Source organism: Acanthopagrus latus, chromosome 23 (genome assembly GCF_904848185.1).
Source record: "Acanthopagrus latus isolate v.2019 chromosome 23, fAcaLat1.1, whole genome shotgun sequence".
NCBI lineage: Eukaryota > Metazoa > Chordata > Actinopteri > Spariformes > Sparidae > Acanthopagrus > Acanthopagrus latus.
The window spans coordinates 15,486,847-15,507,470 of record NC_051061.1 but is presented as its reverse complement, the minus strand read 5'-3'; the positions used below and the strand labels follow the sequence as shown (position 1 = coordinate 15,507,470).

Here is a 20,624-nt window from a genome sequence, read left to right as displayed (position 1 = left end):
CGCTTGAATTTTCACAGATATTCCACATATTTGCAGTAATTGTGTAACACATAATCCACGGAAAGAGAGAATACTGTACTTTCTGCGTGCAAACAAATGACATGCATTCTTACACTGAGCATACCATTTATATTCTACGAGTTCATGTACGTTAATCAACGCTGTTTGTTGCAGGAAAGCTGTGCACGAATTCTGCTCTACCGGGGAGCAAATAAAGACACAAAGAACAACAGTGGGCAGACCCCCTTTCAGGTAATGGCTGAGTGCCTGGCTGGGTAATTACGCGTGCTGGGTGGTTGTATGGTTTAGTGTCTTATTAAGTTAACGTAGCAGAAAGCGTCGGGGCCTAATTTCACTTTAAACCATTATTGTGCCGCGATGCACTCGGAGGTCCCAGGCGGCGGGATCGCATGCGACCCTTTAATCTGGATACATTAACGCCAGCTGAGACAGTCTGTTTGTGTGAGAGTGAGTGTGAGAGAGAAAACCAAGAGAGCAGACGACAGGGAGAAAAGCTTCGAAATGTTTCCGGGTGGTGTGCTGACCTGTGCGGTGTGTTGAGATCAAGTCAAAAGCATTTGCGCACAAACGAATGTTCTCATGTGAAAGAACTCATCGGTTTTTCATTTTCTACCAACTGAGAGTCTTTGTGGTCACTTAGCTGGGATGTTACATGGAGGCAGAATATGAATTACACTGAATAAAACATAAAAACCCAACCCAAATGATGCATGTAAACAACGAAATGAACCACTGAAACAACAAATTATCAATCTTTTTCTGCATCAGGGGGAATGTGATCTGCTTATTTACATTAAAGATGATTTTAAACAGCTGTAGACATGGATCTGGTTTCCATCATTTGTGAATTTTCCTATTAGAGGGGTGAATTTAGAGCGAAGACACAATGAGGTCATTTCGAAAATAAGGGGAGAATGATTCTTCAGCAATAACACGCACAAAGCTTCTCACTGTAAGACCAATAGTAAAGTGTTTGTTCCGCTTTCATTTTGTGCTGTCATTTACTAAACATGTCTTTGTTTCTACATGTGTTTTCTTTTTTTTTTTTTTTTTTTATCAGGTTGCTGTCATGTCTGGTCATTTCGAGCTGGGAGAAATCATCAAAAACCACCGGGATACAGATGTGGGTAAGTTGCCAGTTTTGATCATTTAACATCCCGTGATATTAGAGATTAGAACCTGACTGATACCTGACTGTCAATATTGGTTACACAGATATGTAATAGTTTGTTTTGATATATGGTCTTTATTATTTTGGATCTTTGACATCTTTGCTCCACTTTGTGATTAAGATATTAGATTAATCTTTATTTTTTGTGTGCATTTTTATTTAAACCCCCCTTATTTTAAATTCCATTTGCTTCTTTTTGCATAAGTTTCTCTTAAAAATCAAAACAAATATCGATGCGTATCAGAGAACATGGCGCCGATACTGATATAACTCTGATGTTTGTGAGAGGCCAATATCATCTGATAACAGTGGCCAGCTGATATGTCCATCAGGCTCTGCTAGATATTAAACTAATATGAAATTATACATTGGCTCTACGCAGGGAACATTTGCCCCCAACAAATCAAAAGATACAGCAGTTAAACGGAAAAGGATTTGCATGTGTTGAGGATGATGATCTGCAAAGTTTAACTGATATATCCCTTTCTCTCCTCTCCCTCACATTCCAGTTCCCTTTGTGGAGTCGCCAAAGTACGCCCCCCAGAGGCGGGAGAGCAACCGAACGCTGACAATCCCCCACCCTCACCCTTTCCTCCGGGCCAACAGTGACAGCAGCATGAACCTGCCAGACTGGATGGCAGTGCCCAACGCCCCGGGGACTAACATTGTCTCAGTGCAGGTGTGTGTGTGTGTGCGTGTGTGACAGATGAGGTTAAAAGTTTAAATTCTTCTTGGCATCCGAAACAGCAGTTGGCGAAACGATCTCACCCTCAAAACCCACGAAGAAGCTGTTTGACCTCTGAAAAGACTTTAAAGTTACTCCCTAGTGAACAAAACATAACTTACACGATGTTGTTGATACGACTGTCGGTGTGACTTCATCTACTTTTCTGCCCATTTAATGCCGAAATTAAATTCAGTGGATCACATGTAGGTTTTAATACATCCATACCTGCCACCTTTCGGCTGTAAAAAAAGAGGGAGAATGCCCTGGAGAATCTGCAAAAGGCCTCCACCGCAGACTAATATAAAAAAAATACAAGGATGTTAAAGTGACTTGTCAGTACTCTTGAATCCATGGCTCTAATAACTCACTACAAAAAGGCATTCAAAAGTCAACACATCAGATTTACATCACAAAAAAATATTAAATGCAAACATTGTGTGAGAGCGTGTGTTGAAGAGTCGTCATTGCCAAACATGCAAAGACGAAAAAAAGAGGAAGGATGAAATGATGCAGGACTACAGTCTGTAGAGCTGACACGGGAGGCAAATGTCACTGAGGGAGAAAGTCTTGCACCAAGTTGAGTGAAACATATGAAGCGGATTTAACTTAACAACCAATGATGGAATGTCTAATTTTCTTGAGTGTTTGAATATTTCCTTTTTCTGCTACTTATAACTTCACTCCAGTAAATGCATTTGATAAATTTAGTTATTGGTTACTTTGCAGATTATTCAATTTAAATTGTCACATGTAACCAATTACACATTGTTGCTGGCGGAACATTGTGTGAGAGGATGCTGGATGTCACAGCCAAAGTAACATGTTTTTTAATGATCTTATCAGCACTGTGACGGAATAATCACCAATACTGATAACAGAAAAATGTTGAATATCCCAAGGCCAAAACTCGGTCTGTGCTTAGTTATCAGGTACGATTACATCAACAATCAATTGCTGAAGCGAATGTGGTAACACTGTTTGCAATCATCTTCAACAAAGTGCACAACAGCAAGTGGCAGACTCACAATAAGCCTGCTTTTTTCTCATATACTCAAATCCGAGCGGTGGAACTGAATGTTTCTTGCGATATGTGATGTCTTCCCAAGCTGTTGTGGACGTGATGTGCTGCTTGTTTTATTCTGCCCTGGATGTGTCTGAGTGGGAGGTTTTTATCTACTTAGTATTCGTCCGCTGCAAGTATTTTATTTGCCTGGCCACGCAGATTTGTTTTAGCGTTTCGTGCCTCCAAACCTGCTTGAATGTGGATTTGTGTTGAGGTGTTTGAGCGGCTGCACCCACTGGGTACACTTCAGCACTTCATAAATAAAACGATACATTTGAGGGACACCAAGCGACGTAAATGCGCGACCTCTGTCAACCTCTGCTGGTGGAGAGATCTCACTGCAGCGGCTCCTACCTGTGTGCTTGTGTTCCAGCTTTTATGTGCCGTGTAGCAGAAAAATAAATCATGCAGTCACAGCGATCTTCTTTGGGATGGCAGCCTATAAATGTTAAACATCGAGCACTAAAGCTGCATAATTTATGAGGCATTTACAGCACATGCGTTTTATTCTATGATGAATGTTTGATTAGTGTTGATGTCATCGTCTGTAAACATTATGTGCTCCTAAAAGCACAGTCGATGGCACGAGAAAGAATGTTTGCAATGAATTATAGATATGGTAGTCGGAGAAACAAGAAGATAGAGTTGTCCACGTAGAGGTGCAACAGTCACATATTTATGTCCAAAAATAAAGATCCTTTGGGTTTTGGACTGATGTTTGGATGTAACAAGTGATCTGCAGACATCAAGCTGGGCTCTGGGAAATTGTGATGAGCATTTTTCACATTTTATGACATTTGATTTAATTTTGAAAACCTCTACTGACCGAAATATTTGTTTGTTACAGTCCAGGTTGACATAGATTGAAGGTAATATAATAGATATAACAGAAAGAAAATTGGAAAATGCAAAACTGCTTAAACAAAAAACATTATAGAAACTTAGAATAAAAAACATAAAAGCAACATACAACATGAAGCATTTGCTGTAATCACGACTCTATCATACACAGAATGTTGCATGTATCTACAATAATGTGAGATTATCATATGTTTAAATGCTGTATACATGTAACATATGAACATATTTCATTCCTTTGCTCCTTGTCTGTCTGTCTCACAGGGTTATAAGCATACGGGAACCTTGCGGAGCTCCAGCAGTCCCAGAGGGGCGAGGACGCGCTCCCCGTCCAGAGGGAGGATCGGTGACAAGGAGGACAGGAGCAGACAGAGTCGGAGGCAGGGGTGAGATAGATGCTATACAATAAATACTAGAATTCTCAAGTTCAAAGTAGACAAGTAGACAAGTCTACAAGATGTCTGCAGGTCCTAAAGGCCGTCCTTCACATTTCTTTAAGGGAATTACCAGGGTCAAAGTCTTGAATGATAGGTTCACCTAATTGTCTACTCTACTACTGGAAAAAACAGTCATAAAATTCCCCGTTCAGCACGTCTGGTGTAATTCAAGTCTCCAGGAGCCCAGAGATCTCGTTTTACACCCTTTATTCAGCTAAAATTGTCACTTCAGTTGCTAAGCTTAAAGCGCTAGCGTGCACATGAATTCCACCGCACGTCGAGGGTGAAATTAACATCTTTCCAAATCAATTTAGGATCTTCTGGAGATTTAGATTAGACTGGATGTGCGGAATGCAGCCATATTATGAGTTTGTTTGTCTTTTTACATTTTAAAACAAGTCCCCATCGACTTTAGTTCTGTAGGGGAATGCTGCGAAACTGTTGGGCTGTTAAACTCCAGAAATGTTTTGTGGCATTGTGGACTTTCTGATTTTTATTTTTTGGCTTAACTCATTTTTAACTGGGTTATACAAATGGTTCAGTGTTTACATTTTGGTCTTAAATATGGTTTCTTGGGGAATTTTCCAGAGAGATTGTTTTGGAGGATTCTTCGAAGACCACAAACAAACAAACAAAGAACAACAAAAAATATTAAATATTATATCATCATATCAAATATTCCTCTCTCTCGCCATCTGCCCCGCCTCCCACCCAGGCCTGCCCCTGCCACCACGGCTGGACAAACGGCAGGCCAGCGGAGACGCCTGTACAGCGCCGTCCCAGGACGAGTCTTTGTAGCCACCCGGTCACACTCTGCCCAGGGAGAACGAGAAATCACCTTCAATAAGGGAGACAGGGTCAAAGGTCAGTGCGCGTGCTCTCTCATGTCACGATGCTCACTGTGTATATGTGTGTGTGCTGGAGCATTATACTGCACTTTGTCCTCCATGTCAATTCAGAGTGTTCGTCCGGTCGGGGGTTTGTGTGCTGACGTTTACACCTGGTACTAACATGACGGGCCTGAAAAGAAACAGTAATGTTCTGCTCTTTAAATAAAAAACATCCAGAGGTGTGTGGAAAATGATCTCCACACAAAGCAGACAGGCGACTTTACCACCCACACGCATGTAGAAATGAACTAAAGAAACAGTCAGAATCATGCAAAGAAACATTACAGTCACAAATGTAAGAGGAGGTTATTTACAGAACACCTTCTCTGTTTGGGGCTTTGGCATCGCCCCAAGTAGTTCCTTACATAATCTGCTGACTGCAGGGGTTTAACAATTTCAGAGCTAAGATTTAATTAGCAGCTTTTAAGCTAACACCGTTTAGCTTACTGATAAAGTACTTTGGACACGAAGTAAGATGCTGCACCACAAGAGCGTTTAGTTCATCTACCCCAAGATTAACTGCTGTGACACTGGAAAACATCCAGTGAACGTAACACCGGAGCTAATACATCTGATGCAAACGCAGCCCAGCTGAACCACTGGTTTATTAAGGTGGTATGGCTAATGTGAAAACAAACTAATCCCCTATGAAGTAACTGCATAACAGGTAGTGTACAGCATTTTTCCTGGAGCCACAAAAAGGCTTTATACTTTTTTTTGTTTTTATTTTTTACAGATGCAGTAGCACTCCACAAGATCTGTAAAGTTGACAGATTTGAGAAAGAAATTAGATAACTAGCAAACCAATTGCTAGAATAACTGCTGGTGATGTATGTTCTGCAAACTATGGTTATATTTAAATATTTCCTTATGTTGCATCTCTCTAGTTTTAATTTTTAATTTCATGTTGTGACAACACTTTACTTACGGTGTGGTTAGGTTTAGACACAAAAACACTGTCAGGGTTTTGTCAAAGATAATATTTTGGTTTACCTGGATCAGTCATCACTAACACATCTGGAAAACATCCCAACGTCTTGTCAAAAAAAAACAACAACAAAAAAAACCCAAAGCTGCTTTTGTTGACACACAAACATCTCCTCAAAAATATCCAGTTTTGTTGCTGCAAAAGTGGCTGGAACATATTCCGACATCTCTTAAAAAATGACAGATGATGTAACACTTACAAATGTTGAAATGCTGTCTCGAACCCTGGTGCCCGGCTCACCTAACCATAAGGCCACTGCCTGCTGACTGGGCTGACTATTGATAAAACACTGATAATATTGCTTATTAAAATAGCCTGACGCATGTTAAGACCAGGTGTAAAGGCGATCTTCTGGTCTCACAGACGGATCAGCACCCAGGCCAGGTTCAACCTAAGTGTCCTTAGATAAGTCTATAAAATGGTCATGTCCTAACATGAGTGTAAGGTCTCTGTATATGTTTGTATTTAATGTCTGCAGGTATGAATATGTGTGTGTTTGTGAGTGAGTCTAAGGTGTTGCCAGGTATGTATGTCTTGGTGAGTATGTAGGAGGTTTGCATGTGTGTGTGTGTGTGTGTGTGTGTCCACATGATTTCCTTTCTGTCTGTGTAACGTTGTCGTCTTTTTGTGTGAGTTCATTTCTCATTGGTGTCTGTGTGTGTGTGTGTGTGTGTGTGTGTTGGTCCGTGTCGCGTTGCCTCCTCCTATAACGCTGCTCTTTCTTGCCACCCCCCCAGTGTTGAGTGTTGGCGAGGGCGGATACTGGGAGGGGACGGTCAGGGGTCGCACGGGCTGGTTCCCCTCCGACTGTGTGGAGGAAGTGATGCTACGGAGCCAAGACAACCGATCAGGTGAAGTCACACACAAACATGAACAGGAAGCCCAGTGTCACCGCAAGGATAAAAAACACCTTTTCTCAGGAGTTTCCCTTCTCCCCTCTGAATTTTTAACTAATTCCAGGTCTCTTACATCAGCCGGATGATGAATTAAGATGCCGGTTCATGTGCACTTATTGATTGAAGACAATAAGCAGCGAAGTCATTGTATTCAGTCAACGCTTGAGCATTTTTGGGAAATGATTATGGGAATCATGAGGTTGACTACTCCTTGGCTAGATGCAGCGATTTCCTAAAATATCCTCTGATTGTCTGGGCACCTCACGGTGACGACAAATTTAGTAAGTCACCACTCTGATCCAAGAAAATGGTCGGGTACACACACACAGCGCCCCCCCACCCCAGAATCACAATGTGTCCTTTTTACACTTCACCTTTTGTACATGCTGAACAAACAAGGTGTAAGTAGTTAATTAGAGAGACTCAGAGGTGCTGCTAGCTCGCTGTTCCCCCTGGTTTCCAGTTTTTGTGCTAAGCTAATCAGCTCCTGACTGTAGCTTTATAGCTCCCATCCAGACAAGAGAGCAGTATCAGTCTTCTCAGCTAACTCTCGACAAGACAGCGAATAAGGGTAAATGTTTAACTTTTGCTATTAGTTCTGTGTTAAAATGGCAAGAAATAATAAAAAAGGCGATCACAACTTCTCCGAGTCTGAAGCGACATCTTCAAAATTCTTATTTTGTTTTGATTTACAGTCAAAAAACAAAAGCCGCTGAATGTTCAACGACTTTAAGGAACGAGTGTCAGATCCTCTCATTTCAGTTGATATTTTCCGTAAGCTCATGTTAAAAAAATAGTAATTTAAAACAATAAAAAAATTATATTATCTGTAGAAAGTGACAAAATAAAAAAAATACATCTTGATGTTATCTCAAAGACTTGTATTCTTGTCATCTATTGTGTTGCAATATCGACTGAAGCTAGCACGCTAACCAGCTAGCCCCCAGCCACATTAGTTTCCATTCCCACAATTATCCATAAACGCACTTAATCATCCGTCGTGATATTGATACCTGTGTCCACTCCACCACTCCTAAGTCCCGTCAGCGAAGAGACGACAAACTGTGAGCTTCTCCTGCAGCATCAGAACAGCTGTCCATACATGCAGCTGTTACGCAAGGCCGCGTCTAAACAATCATCGTGGGAGTATCTCAATCACAATTATTAAGCGTCAGACGGGTGATCAATGATTAATCTATAGAGCTCGTATTAAATCAGCCTTTACAAAGTGCCCCACAATTCAGGATCGAATGAGAATGAGGAGATTGCAGGGAGCGGCTCCAGTGTAAATTAAAAGACTAATAAAATTCATCACTCATAAATAATTTGAAATTAAGGTTATAAATGAGCCTCGAACGAGTAGTTACACAATCAGCGAGACTGGCAAACAACCTGAACAAACAATGTTTCGAGTCTTAGGTTTACGTCTCTCTCACCTCGCGATGCACGCACATTCTTCCTTCATAACGAACGATTAATTAATGTGGGAACTGGGCTAATGTAAAGGACAGACTCCCCTGTGATCATATTATATTATTATAATCACAGTTATATGCTAATGTCGCTGGGACTCTGTGTTTCAGAGAGCCGCGGAGAACGAGCCAAAAGGCTGTTTCGCCATTACACTGTGGGATCCTATGACAGCTTTGACGCTCCCAGGTAAGAGTCGCTTTGACGCTTGTCGTCACCAGTCGCTGAATCGTTGGATTAAGCTGTAAACATGAATAAGGGGCCCTGTTTGGCTCACAGGGTTAGAGGTTGGATTCAATTAGCGTAAGGTCGCAAAAGAGTGGTAGTTCACCTGCCAGAGGGAGGTTTGAGCTGAACACAGAGGCACTTTAGGGCACTTGGGGTGATGCTTCAGTGCCCGTTTGGTGTGACACTAGCAGCAGTGTGACGCATGGAAGTATCCCATTACAATACCGACACATCCGGGTGAACAAAAGTTTAAGAAGAGGGCAGTCTGACTTCCAGATTGCTGCTCTACAGGGCCGATCCGCTGAGCCAAGAAGCGCATCGGTGACAACCGTTTAGACGCGGGGCGCAAGTTGTTTGTACGGTAACATACTGTATACATCACTTCAGATGGGATGATTCATCCCGTGATTCATGTGTTCCAGTGGTGCTTTGATTTGTGCGATGTGATGCGCTGCGAGTGATTCATGCGACCAGATGACGACGTGTGAGGGTTCACTGCCTCGGGTCTAGAAGCTGATCCTCCTGCTTTCAGACCGGAGTCATCCTCTAGGCGCAGGTTTACCAGCCGTGTTTTGACTTGCTGTTTTTTTTTTTTGCTGAGTTTAACCCGGGCAGACGGGCAGATTTTTGTCATATCGCTGTTTAAAAGTAGCTTCCTTCTTTTATGTCTCCGAGGTGCAAAGCTGCGTTGCCAGGCTGCAGTTTTTTAGGTGGGCTGAACTTGTCGGTGATGGCGAAGGCGCTTTCAGACCACTTTCGATGACTAAGTCTGAAACTTTGTGCTCACAGATATTATACAATCACCGACATCGTTACTGCCCTTGACGACCAACTATGTGGACTGATGCATATGTAGCACTGCATCATGGGAGTAACCAAAAAAAAAAAGAAATCCTTAAACAGCAGCTGAGATCTTTGACTTTTGATAGAAGGTCATTGTGCTTCTTGCGCCGATGCAGACCTCATCAGCATGACAACGTCACATGTTTTCTGTTCAGCTTCCTGAGAATAGACGGAGCAGAAACGTGGCTGGATCTTCTGTTGACGCTTGAGTAGTGTGAAACTCTCCTGTATTGACTCAGGGCGTGTGACTTCTCCTCATTAACTCAGCCTAATATAATGTCATTCCCTTTAATGCCTTTGCATCTGCATCATGGCGAGCTCGGCGTCGCTTTGAGGCAAACTCATTTCAGTGTCCGTGGCTTGGACTGAGCAAAGAGAGAATTATTTACATAGAAATAAAGCCATTATCAATCACATGCATTATTTACTTGAATCCAGCCGCTCTCTCTTTCTCTCTTTCCCTGTTTTTTTTTTTCCTCCTCTCCCTCATCATCATACTTTATCGTTCCTCAACTTTCTCTTCATGCGCTCCTTTTCTGCGTTCCATGCACACAGTATCATTTATTATTAACACGTTTTTCATCAACAGTGACATTTCATGGGAGCGACGCACTCAGCCATGCAAACTCACACACATGTTTGCGCACACACGATGGCACACGCACACACGCACACACACATCATGGATAATTAAAGCCATGTGCCGCGGCACAGACCGAGCCGGAGACGATTTGTTTGGCCAGGCAGGCAGGCATGGCTGACTCAGAGCCGCCCTCACACGGGCCTACTTTCACAGCCTTTATCACTACATGTAATATCTCACCTATCCCTCCTTTCAGCCCTCTATATTTGGCCACATCTCCTGACCATCTCTGCATCCCTCCCTCGCTTTCTATTCATCACTGTATTACTAACCCCCCTGTACTTTTTAATTTTCTTTCTATCACCCTCTCTCCCCTGTGGTGTCTCCATCTGGAGGTCAGACAGTGAAGGGCGCTCTAAAGGGAGAGGATGTTGGAGAGGGGGATGAAGAGCTTGGGCGAAGGAAGAAAGGCGTCTTTGTTTACAAATGGGTGAAAAGAGACATATGCTTCTTTTTAGTGTGTGTGAAAGCAACGTGGGGTCAAGGCAGGCTAGACAAAAGTGTAAGGGAGGATGCCCTCTGTGCATGTTTTAACTTGTTTCGGTCTTTGAAGACCAAACCAAGGTCAATGTGAGCATTTAATGTCTTCTGTGACACTGATAATTACTTATTGTGGATGGTAAAGACGGTCAGTTGGTCCAAACTGACATCTATCAAAAAAGGATTGGATGGATGGCTGAGAAGCCTCTGATACAGCAAGTTAATTTAAAAGCAAAATTCTCTTTTGCTGTCAATTATTTATGTGGGTGATAGCTAAATTCACTTTTGATAAATGAAACCACAGACATCAACGCGTCCCTGGTGGATCACTGATTCCCTACTCTCCACACTAACACATAAGGACTTGATTATTGTGCAACACTGATGAGGTTTCACATTACAAATCACTGTTTTTTCAAAGACAACATGTTTCCAAGGATCTGCTGCTGCTAGTTTATGAGTCGAAAGAGCAAGCACGACCAGCTCCATGGAAGCGTGGTCAGCGGCTTAGCATTAGTTGTCAGAGCCTATGACACAATATGGCTTTTAGTAAGTCAATAAGTGGCGCAAGTCATGTCATGTAACAACAGCTGCCTCGGTACGTTATATACATGCGTTACGTAAGTTACATGTTTATGTACATTGATTTACTCACGTAACATAACTGAAAAGCAAAGGACTTTTGAGTCAGTGAGCTCAGCACACTGTAACCAAAGAAAAGTCTTTAATTGCAGTGTTTGGTTCTGTTTGGTTGTAACTTACTGTAGTTCTGTTCATACTGAAGACTTACAGCGTCTCCACTTGCTTCTGATTTGTTGCTTTATGTGTCGTTACACACGTTTTTTAAAAATCAGTAATAACATTTTTTGTGTACTTCGTTGCGCAGTGCACACTGCCGAGTCCTCTGATTAAGATCACATACTGACATATATTATTGCACTCATTATATGTTCTCTACTTGGTAGTATAACCATTATTTTACAGCACTGGGTTGCAAAGAAGCATTTTTCTACTTTTGCACTTTTAGCTGCATTTGCTTGAAGTTAAGCTTTTGAACTTGCTCAATAAACACACGTACTGTAACGCTGCCGTTTATAATAAAAAGAGGTGGAAGCTATAAGCTGATTGCCACAGACGCACTCAGCAACTCTACACAGTCTGTACATGCAGTGGCTCCTTCTTAGCCCGTATGAGATAGTGTTTTGGACAACAGTGGGTCAAATAAGGACAAGTGAGTTTGGAGCAGAGCGGCAGGACGCCCTGCTGAACACTGCTGTGGTGGTTTGTAAGACACATGCATCGCACCCTCTCCGGTGCAATATGTAACACAGAAATTGATTCGATTGATTTTTCAGTGTTTCGACTGGAATTCCTTAAAAGAGACGTGTGTTTAGTGTGTTTGGCTTTGGCGTGATGCACACACACACACACACACACACACACACACATAGTAACACGGGGGCCCATTAGCAGACATGCAGATACAGAAAAGTACACAATCATGTCACCTTCTGTTTGCTCTATTGCTCCCTCCCCCTTCTCTCTCTCTCTTTACTCTCTCTCTCTCTCTCTCTCTCTCTCTCGCCACACATGCATGCACACACACACACACACACACACACACACACACACACACAAACACGCGTACTGTACACAGGATCACAGCGGTATAGCCTGACATGCAGGGAGGGAAACAAAAAGGCAGAGATGTGAGAGGAGAGGGGACAAGAGCTGTGATCGTCCTCGAATGCGGAGAGAGAGAGGGGAGGGACGGAGAGAGGAAAGGAATGAGGGAGGGAGGGCAAGTCGACGGAGGACAGCTTCGACATATGTGGAAGGAGGCTCTGACTAGGAGATGATGTGAGTGCCTATTCGAGAGGATCTCAACCTCTCTCTCTCTCTCTCTCTCCTTCTCCTCCTCCTCTTCCTCCTTCCGCCACTCACCCGCCAGCTGTTTCTCTGTCCTCTCTCCTCTTCCTGTCTGCGTCGATGCGTCTCCTCCTTTCCCCCTCCTCTTTCCCTCGCTCTACCCTCTCATTCATGCTTTGTTTACAGCAAATGTGAGAAGATAGTGTGCGTGTGTGTGCGTGTGCTAGAAAAAAAAGGAGTGGGTGGGTGAGGTCAGTTAAGTGTGATTTAAAGGCACGTGGGGTCAACAACAGCAGGGGGAAGGACGGCGGCAGGAAGTCACATTTATCCTCAACCTCGGCCCCTGTCAGCGCACTTCTCTGTAATCTTACATAATAATAATTTGACTTATCGTTTATCATCGTGTCACAGCTTGACAGTGATACCTGCTCAGTCATTTAAACTTCAGCACCCTCCGATCAGTCACTGTGAATGATTCACTTTTGATGGGACTGGCTTATCTCATCTTTTATTTATTTTTTTATTTTTTTATGAATGGGGGGAATCATGAGTGGGATACACAGGCAGAGGTGATACTATAACGTATAAAACCACAGGAGGTGAAGAGGAAAGATGCAGAGTGCATGTGGTGGTTGTGCATGAGCTGATCACATGAACGCGTGCATGTTTGTGTGTGTGTGTGTGTGTGTGTGTGTGTGTGTGTTTGTGCATGAAATCTCCCCCCCGCAAGCAAACCCAATCACCTCTCACACCTTCTCCCTCTAAATTACCTCATTTCTCTCTCTCCTTTTTTTGAAGCCACCTTATTCCCCCTCCCTCTGCCCCTGCTCCTCTTCTCTCTCTCTCCCTCTCTCTCTCTCTCTCTCTCTCTCTCTCTCTCCCTCTCTCTCCCTGTGTCGCAGTCACAATGAACCATCTCCATCTCTCTCTCTCCCATTCCTCCTCTCTCTCCGTCTTAAGTATGAAGGGGCTGGGAGAGCTCGGCCCTCTCCCTTTCCCTTCTTCCATCTCTCTCTCCTCCTCTTCTTCCTCCTCTCCTCCTCCTCCTATCTCGCGGCTCGCGCTCGCTGCTGTCTCGCTGGAAGACGGGAAGGAGAAGGAGCAGGAGAAGGAGGAGGAGGAGAGGGAGGGGAGGAAATGGCGATGGGGGCATGCGGCGAGGAGGATCTCTCCCTCTCCCTCTCCCTCTCTTCTTCCTGGCCGTCGCTCGGCCCTGTGAATAGGAGCGTCTGGTTCATTTACAGGTACCTGCCATGGTTTTTTATACCCCCCTACCCTCCCCTGCTCTCTCTCTCTCTCTCTCTCTTCTCTCTCTCTCTCTCTCCCTCCAGTTGCCGGGGGAGATGGGGGGGGGTTGGTGGGGGGGTGGAGGAGGGAGAGATGTATGCATGTGGACATCATGGATGGCAGGGCAGGATCGATTAGATAGACTGACAGATGTTGCAGTGCATGCTTGCAGACGGATGTGTTTGATTCTGTGTCTCAATGTGAGTGTGTGTGTGTGTGTGTGTGTGTGTGTGTGTGTGTGTGTGAAGACGGACGAGAGCTGCTGCTGCTGCTGCACAGCCCGGTGTATGAGCAGTGCAGCCGTTCTGTGTTTCTCTGTGTGAACATGTGTGTGTGTCGTTTTCTCCCTCTCCGCTTTGAATCGCTCTCTGAGCAAACGTCCTCCAGCGACGCTGCACCGGCACAAGTGATGCTCGTCGCTTTTTTACTGATGTGCAGATTGACTGCGTGTTTGTGTGCATGCATGCCTGTGTCTGTGTGTGTGTGTGAGTGTGTGTGTGTGTTTGTGTGTATGGATGGTGTGTATGCTGCTGTCCATTAAAAACACAAAGGTACGGCAAGGAAATTTGTCTTTCTCTGCCGGCTAGTTGATTGCATGTGTCCTGCGTGATGTGTGACATGTTTTCTGTATGTTTACCAGTGTGTGTGTGTGTGTGTGTGTGTGTGTGACAGAGAGAGAGAGAGGGAAGGAGACTGCCGACAAATTGGAAACAGCGCATGGTGAGGGAGTTTAACGATGCAGCATGCATGACAAGTTCCAGCTTCTTTCTGACACCTCTATGGAAGCCCGCTCGGTCAAACTGTTTTTAATGCCTTGGCTCCTTACGTACGCAGTACGCAGAGACACATCGTACGCTGTGCTGGATTGTCCAACTCACTCGCTTGCGACTAAGATAGTGATTACAACATTGGTCTACTAATACTGACAGGCATCGGTTCCGTGGCTGGATCCTTTGAAGGATGCAGTGTTTCTTCTCTCTAAAGACGATGGTCGGTCCTCTCATAGAGCCCAGACAATGGGGTGACAAGTTTATAAGTTTGTCTCGTGGTAATTGCTCTTAAACCTCCCAACAAAGTCTGAACTGAAGTGATAAAGTGGGACACGTTTAAAGATACCCACATTTAACAAGTATATCTTAACATTTAAGATCAGTTTTTTTAATGTAATATTCTGTGATCAACAGCATTTGAATCAGGAGAGACTTAAAGGTGCATTTTGTAGATTTGTACTACAAGTGAACAAGTGTGTACTGATTGATTTGAAGATTAAAAAATGTGAATAGTCTTTGGCGTTTAGACCCCATGATAACGTGATCATATTGTAAGGGAATGATGACGCTGTGTTCGGTACAGGAGTCTAAACACGGGCGATGGTGGTGGTGACTGGATGAGGAGAATGGCTGATGTGAAGAGGAGTGAGCGCTGACCCGGGGCGCTGGAGGGTCGCGTTGATTTGGTGAACTGACAGCAGAGTTTTATCAGCGATGACATTATTGGCTTTAGAAGACTGTGGCATAATGTGGTTGGTCAAACTGAAAGAGCAGGAGAAGACGCTGATCTGGACCTACCTTAATATGACCCGGTTGTGTGATATCTCTCAGCTTCACAAGTTGAGGAGGATCGCCAGTTGACCATCGCAACAGTGGATTTGGGGACAATGGAGGTTTGTTAGGACGCAAAGGCTGAATTTCTCCGCTGCACTCGGAAGAACATTCAGTCTAGAAACTTCAAAAGGTTCCAGCCACTGAATTGGGACACGGCTAATGACACTTTAAAGTTGATGAAATCCTCGATGACAGCAAAGCCCGAGTTAGTTTTAGGCGCCGGTTGGATGGGATTCAAGGGATAACTGCTGGAACTGAGGGGACACACAACCACACACAGACACAGTGAGGGAATATAGGATAAGTAGTACGACATTGACACCAACTCTTTGTGAGAAAGACACTTTGTAGAGGAACCGCCACGATTATTTGTTTTCAAATGACTTGGCTTTGATTGTGCGTCCTCAGAGTTATTAGCAGGGATATTCTGCATTTTCCGCCGCGCTGGCATCACGTCTCAAGATTTGGTCGTTCTGACGAGATTAAAAGGCACTTCAAGAGTCTGTTTAGAATAAAGAAAGACCATTACCTCAGAGTTTATCATGGGCCCTGGTGATGGATGTAATAGTTCCTCAAGTGTTGTTTTTGAGGCGTTTAATCCATCACTCCTCCAAATAAAGGCTGCATAAGTCTAGGAGACGTCATATTGCAATCCAATATATTTAGCCTGGCTGGAGCTGCTGTCCATGAAATGAAACTAACGTCGGCAGGGGAACAAGTGCAAAAAATATGATCTGCTGTTAAAGGTAAAGTTAAATTTCCATGAAGTGACTTGTTGCTTGTGCTGCCTGTGGGCAGAGGGCAGGCTAACAGCGGCGGGGGGAATTCAACGCATTACTTTGTACCTAAATCCCAATAGTAATCTACTCCCACTCCTAGGTCCTACCGTAAGATCTGTCCGAATGTGTTTGTATGTACAGTACGCGCTCATTTATTCACTCGGCCCCTCTTGGGCTGGGCAGCAGAGATGAACAGAAGAGGACAAGAATAACAAAGAGACAGAGCCTTGGCAGAGACAGAGAGGCTCTTACAGCCTGTGGAGAGCATCGTGCACTCAATAGGCTGAATGAAAAAGATCATTAGGAAGGGGGGGTTGTGATTAGAAAAAAAATGAGTAGAAGTTTGGAGAATGAGGGGAGGAAGCCAGTACAGAGAGAGAGAGGTATGGAGTAGTTGGGGCCATTAGGATGTAAAAAGAAGAAAAAAAGCCAGTGAAGAAGAGAGAAAGAGAGAGGGAGGAACAGATGGAGTGGGCTGGGACTATTTCGGTGCACGATGGGATTATCAGCATGTGGTTACAGTATGTTACAGCTGACACGGTGTATATATACCTCTCTGACTCACTGACTGACTGACTGAATGACTGCTTGGATGGTCTTTTCATTCACAAGAAGACAAGAGTCCACTAGAGGCCAGTGGTCCTTACGCCAAAGTGGTTAAAGCTGAAGTAGCCGAGCAGCCAAGTGCGTCACGTGTCCAACTTCTCATGCCAGTGAAAACAAGATCAGCCTCTTGTGATGGGTGCAAACAACCGACTGGGAAAATATATACGATTCGAACACCTTTTTAAGCATTTAATGGATGCGGACGGGTGCATTTTGATTGCCATGTTTAAACGCTGTCATTCCATTTTGTCTGGCTCAGTAATCACATTCTCTCATTGGAAACAATGTAAAGTTAAAATCCTGCATTCAAAAATAATCAGTGAAACGCACTTTTAATTTTAGTTCAAAAACTTTCAACAGAATGTGAGGAAGTAATAGTTTTGATGCGATGACCTTTGTGTCTTGTGTTTCAGATCATCTGAACATCTGAGATGTAATGCCTACTATGTAGTTGTTGCTTGCACGTCACAAGGGTTTAATTGCTCAGACTGACCGAGTGTAAAACTGCATTTGACAAACAGACACAGTTTGCATCCAGCTAGTCAGAGTCGGACTGAGAGTAAAATTCAGCTCTTGCGATTTTTATCTGGACTGGCCTCATTTTTCCCCAGCATACACCCCTTATGAGTTGCTTGAAGTATTCAGGCTATGTATAGCAAACATAATAGGCTCAGCAATAAATATCAAGTGAGAAGTAGAGACGAATGCAACTTTCAAATCGGTGCTACATGAGCTAGCATTAGCAATATCGACGGATGGTGGGTTGTCGTGTCAGCAGCCTCCTCTTCTTGGCCCTGCTCTCCACTGGAATCATCCTGCTGCTCATCTGTCCACACTCTTTCGTCCTTCTCCTCACTTGGCACTGGAGGACTGTTAATGTTGTCACTGCAGCTAGCAGGATTTGAATTTGGCAATCGGCAATGCTGTTTTTGAATAATAAATTTAATAACTTAAAAAATGTTGCAGCATCAGCCTTGAAACGATTTTTAAAAAATTTCTCATTCTGACCTTTCCCGCTCACCTTTTCATCCGTTTAGTTTGTAGTTTTGATTCAAACCTGGCTCTTTCTGTCTTGATTTAATTAAATTATTTCCTGCTTGACCTGATGTCACATCGATGGACAGATTTACTTAAAGGAGAGGGGGAGGTGACGGAAATCAGCACTAATTCCTGCACCTGCCTTAGGTAGCTAAATCCAGTTTCAGCCATTCTTTTTCTTTGACCAGACATTAGCCAGGAGCAGCCTTAAGTCCAAGATGGGCTAGCATGGCTACCATCCAGGACCTGTTTCCTGTCCTCTCTAGGGCAGTCTGGCTAAATGGTTGTAAGGTGGCGTGGCCACTTAATCCAAATCCTGCTTAAAAGATCAGTAATAAAAACAAAAAGTATTGCACAATTTGAAGGAGCTACCAGCTGCTACATTTGCATGTGCCATCAATGCCATGGCCAACTTTTTTTCACTCTGACTTGCTGGTGGAGACCATTGGACCGGCCCATCTTGCATTTGCCAGAATTGCGGGTCTGAGCCTGCAGTGAAGGAGCTTAGTTCAGTGGTCCAATAATTTGCGGATGGGCCCCTCCAAAGGGTGACAAGAAATGTTTAGAATTTCTTTGACTTTTCTTTGCTTTTTTGTGACTTGTTGGATACTTCTATTTGAATAAAATAATCTGACCGGTTTAGAGGCAAAACGTCTCAACAGTTAATGGACACTTGACATAACAAGAGGCCTGAACTAGACACAAGGAGTCGGAAGTCAAAAATGTTGGGAGCCGCTGATTTAATCATCAACAATGCATCATATTTTCTAAGCTTTATAATGTACAATTACATGGCTTGGCTCTGGTGTGGACCGATCCAGGCAAGTTTCCCTACGTCCAGTTCTTTCTGTTGCTGAGGCAACAAGCAGCACCATCCTACTGTATATAGCATCTCTTATTCACTGAGGTTCTGGGCTCGCTGTCAAAAACATACAGCAGAGGAATAATAAAAACACATGAAGAACAATATAATAAAAAAAAGTCATCAGAAGGGGGCACAGGTCAGAGGAGAGGTGTGCTGTGGTTGGGATTACTGGATTTTAAAACTTGACTTTCCCAATCATTGTCTCCATTTATTAAGGCAGAGGGTGAAAGTGGACATGCAAGCTGACCACCTTGTCGCCTGTCTCCCATTTCTGTTTTGTTTCTAACTCCCCCTCTGTCTGTTTTCCTCTCTGCTAGTGACTATATAATCAAGGAGAAGACGGTGCTTCTGCAGAAAAAGGACAGCGAGGGCTTTGGCTTTGTGCTGAGAGGAGCCAAAGGTAAGAAATATGAAAACAAACACAAACATCCTGCCCTGCAATCTCACTTGGTGAATGTACCCCAGTATCCTGGTTATGTTTTGTGCACGTGAACAGTTTATCCCAGTTTCAGAAACCTGGATAAACTACCTGAAATACTCAGACGATCATAAAGCCAGATGCTGTTAAGATCATCATAAGTTTTTCATTTTCCATCGAATGTGAAAATGTAATCAAAAATAGGATAAGACTCAAAACCAGGGTACTAATGCACATGTAATTGCACTTGCTGATGTAGGTGTTGTAGTTCTTGTCATGTGCAATGCTAATGTGTCCTCTTATTTTCACGGTGTCTCCAGCTCAGACTCCCATCGAGGAGTTCACTCCCACCCCGGCCTTCCCTGCCCTGCAGTACCTGGAGTCAGTGGACGAGGGAGGCGTCGCCTGGAGAGCCGGCCTCAGGATGGGGGATTTCTTAATCGAAGTAATTCCATGATTTACAGCCGCATTATGATTTACACTTGAAAGCGCTGGTTCAATTTAGGTGGTGCACAAGTTCACACTGGATCTACAAATAGTTTGTTCTGTGGCATTATTTTACACCAGATTTGATCGAAAAGCTATTTCTATGTTTTTAAGATACTTCTACCAACCTGTAAAAACTTTATAAAGTATATATTTCAAGATGAATTCATTTGGAGACCCAATGATGTTTTGCTGATATTAATGTCCAGAATGAATGGACAAAATGTGAATGTAGTTGAGAAAAGACGTTAAAAAAGACAATAGGTCATGTTACTAAACTCAGTAACACATCTGCCTGTGCTTTGTGTTTCTATCCCAGGTCAATGGTCAGAACGTGGTGAAGGTCGGTCACCGGCAGGTCGTCAACATGATCCGGCAAGGTGGCAACAGCCTCATGGTTAAGGTTGTAATGGTAACTCGCAACCCCGACATGGACGAAGGTACGAGGAAGAAAAGTAAGAGTCCATCTTGTGTGCCCTGGGGCAGTGGCAATTGTAGAGTCGAGACAATGACAAAGCACAAAATCTACATTGTTTTGTTGATTTCAAATGTTCATATAAGTTGAATATTTGAATATATAAAACATTAAATATTTGAACATTTAAATCCTCAATTAATAATTAAACAAATTCAACTTTCTCACATTGGAACTAAACCACACTGTAGGTTGCTGACCATGTTGTGTTAATATCAGTGGCCATTCGGGGGACCTTTCTCCACTTTTTTCTCAAGTGGGCCCCGAAATTTTGCCTCTGCTGGGTGAATGTTGGTGGTAACTAAGCCTCACCCTCCAAACAGCCTGACTTATGTTTTCTTTGTTCCTTCCCCTCCAGTCCCACAGCAGAGTAAGAGGCTGAGCACCCCGGCCATCGCCCTACGATCCAAATCCATGACTTCAGAACTGGAGGAGATGGGTAAGAAATTGGCTTGATAAACTTTTTTTTTGGGGGGGGGGGT

At 43.6% G+C, this 20,624-nt stretch overlaps 1 protein-coding gene across 6 annotated transcripts in view; it reads left to right on the top strand.

Moving 5' to 3' along the window:
- Positions 1 to 20,624, top strand: part of shank1 (SH3 and multiple ankyrin repeat domains 1) — an 81,660-nt gene that overhangs the window by 47,143 nt on the left and 13,893 nt on the right. For all 6 annotated transcript variants that reach the window (XM_037088257.1, XM_037088261.1, XM_037088259.1 and 3 more), the window contains exons 9-19: positions 175 to 252; positions 1,082 to 1,148; positions 1,702 to 1,871; positions 4,105 to 4,226; positions 4,993 to 5,141; positions 6,893 to 7,006; positions 8,635 to 8,710; positions 19,081 to 19,163; positions 19,502 to 19,626; positions 19,987 to 20,122; positions 20,501 to 20,581. In XM_037088257.1, coding sequence (XP_036944152.1) covers positions 175 to 252; positions 1,082 to 1,148; positions 1,702 to 1,871; positions 4,105 to 4,226; positions 4,993 to 5,141; positions 6,893 to 7,006; positions 8,635 to 8,710; positions 19,081 to 19,163; positions 19,502 to 19,626; positions 19,987 to 20,122; positions 20,501 to 20,581 — 1,201 coding nt within the window. The remainder of the gene's footprint in view (positions 1 to 174; positions 253 to 1,081; positions 1,149 to 1,701; positions 1,872 to 4,104; positions 4,227 to 4,992; positions 5,142 to 6,892; positions 7,007 to 8,634; positions 8,711 to 19,080; positions 19,164 to 19,501; positions 19,627 to 19,986; positions 20,123 to 20,500; positions 20,582 to 20,624) is intronic.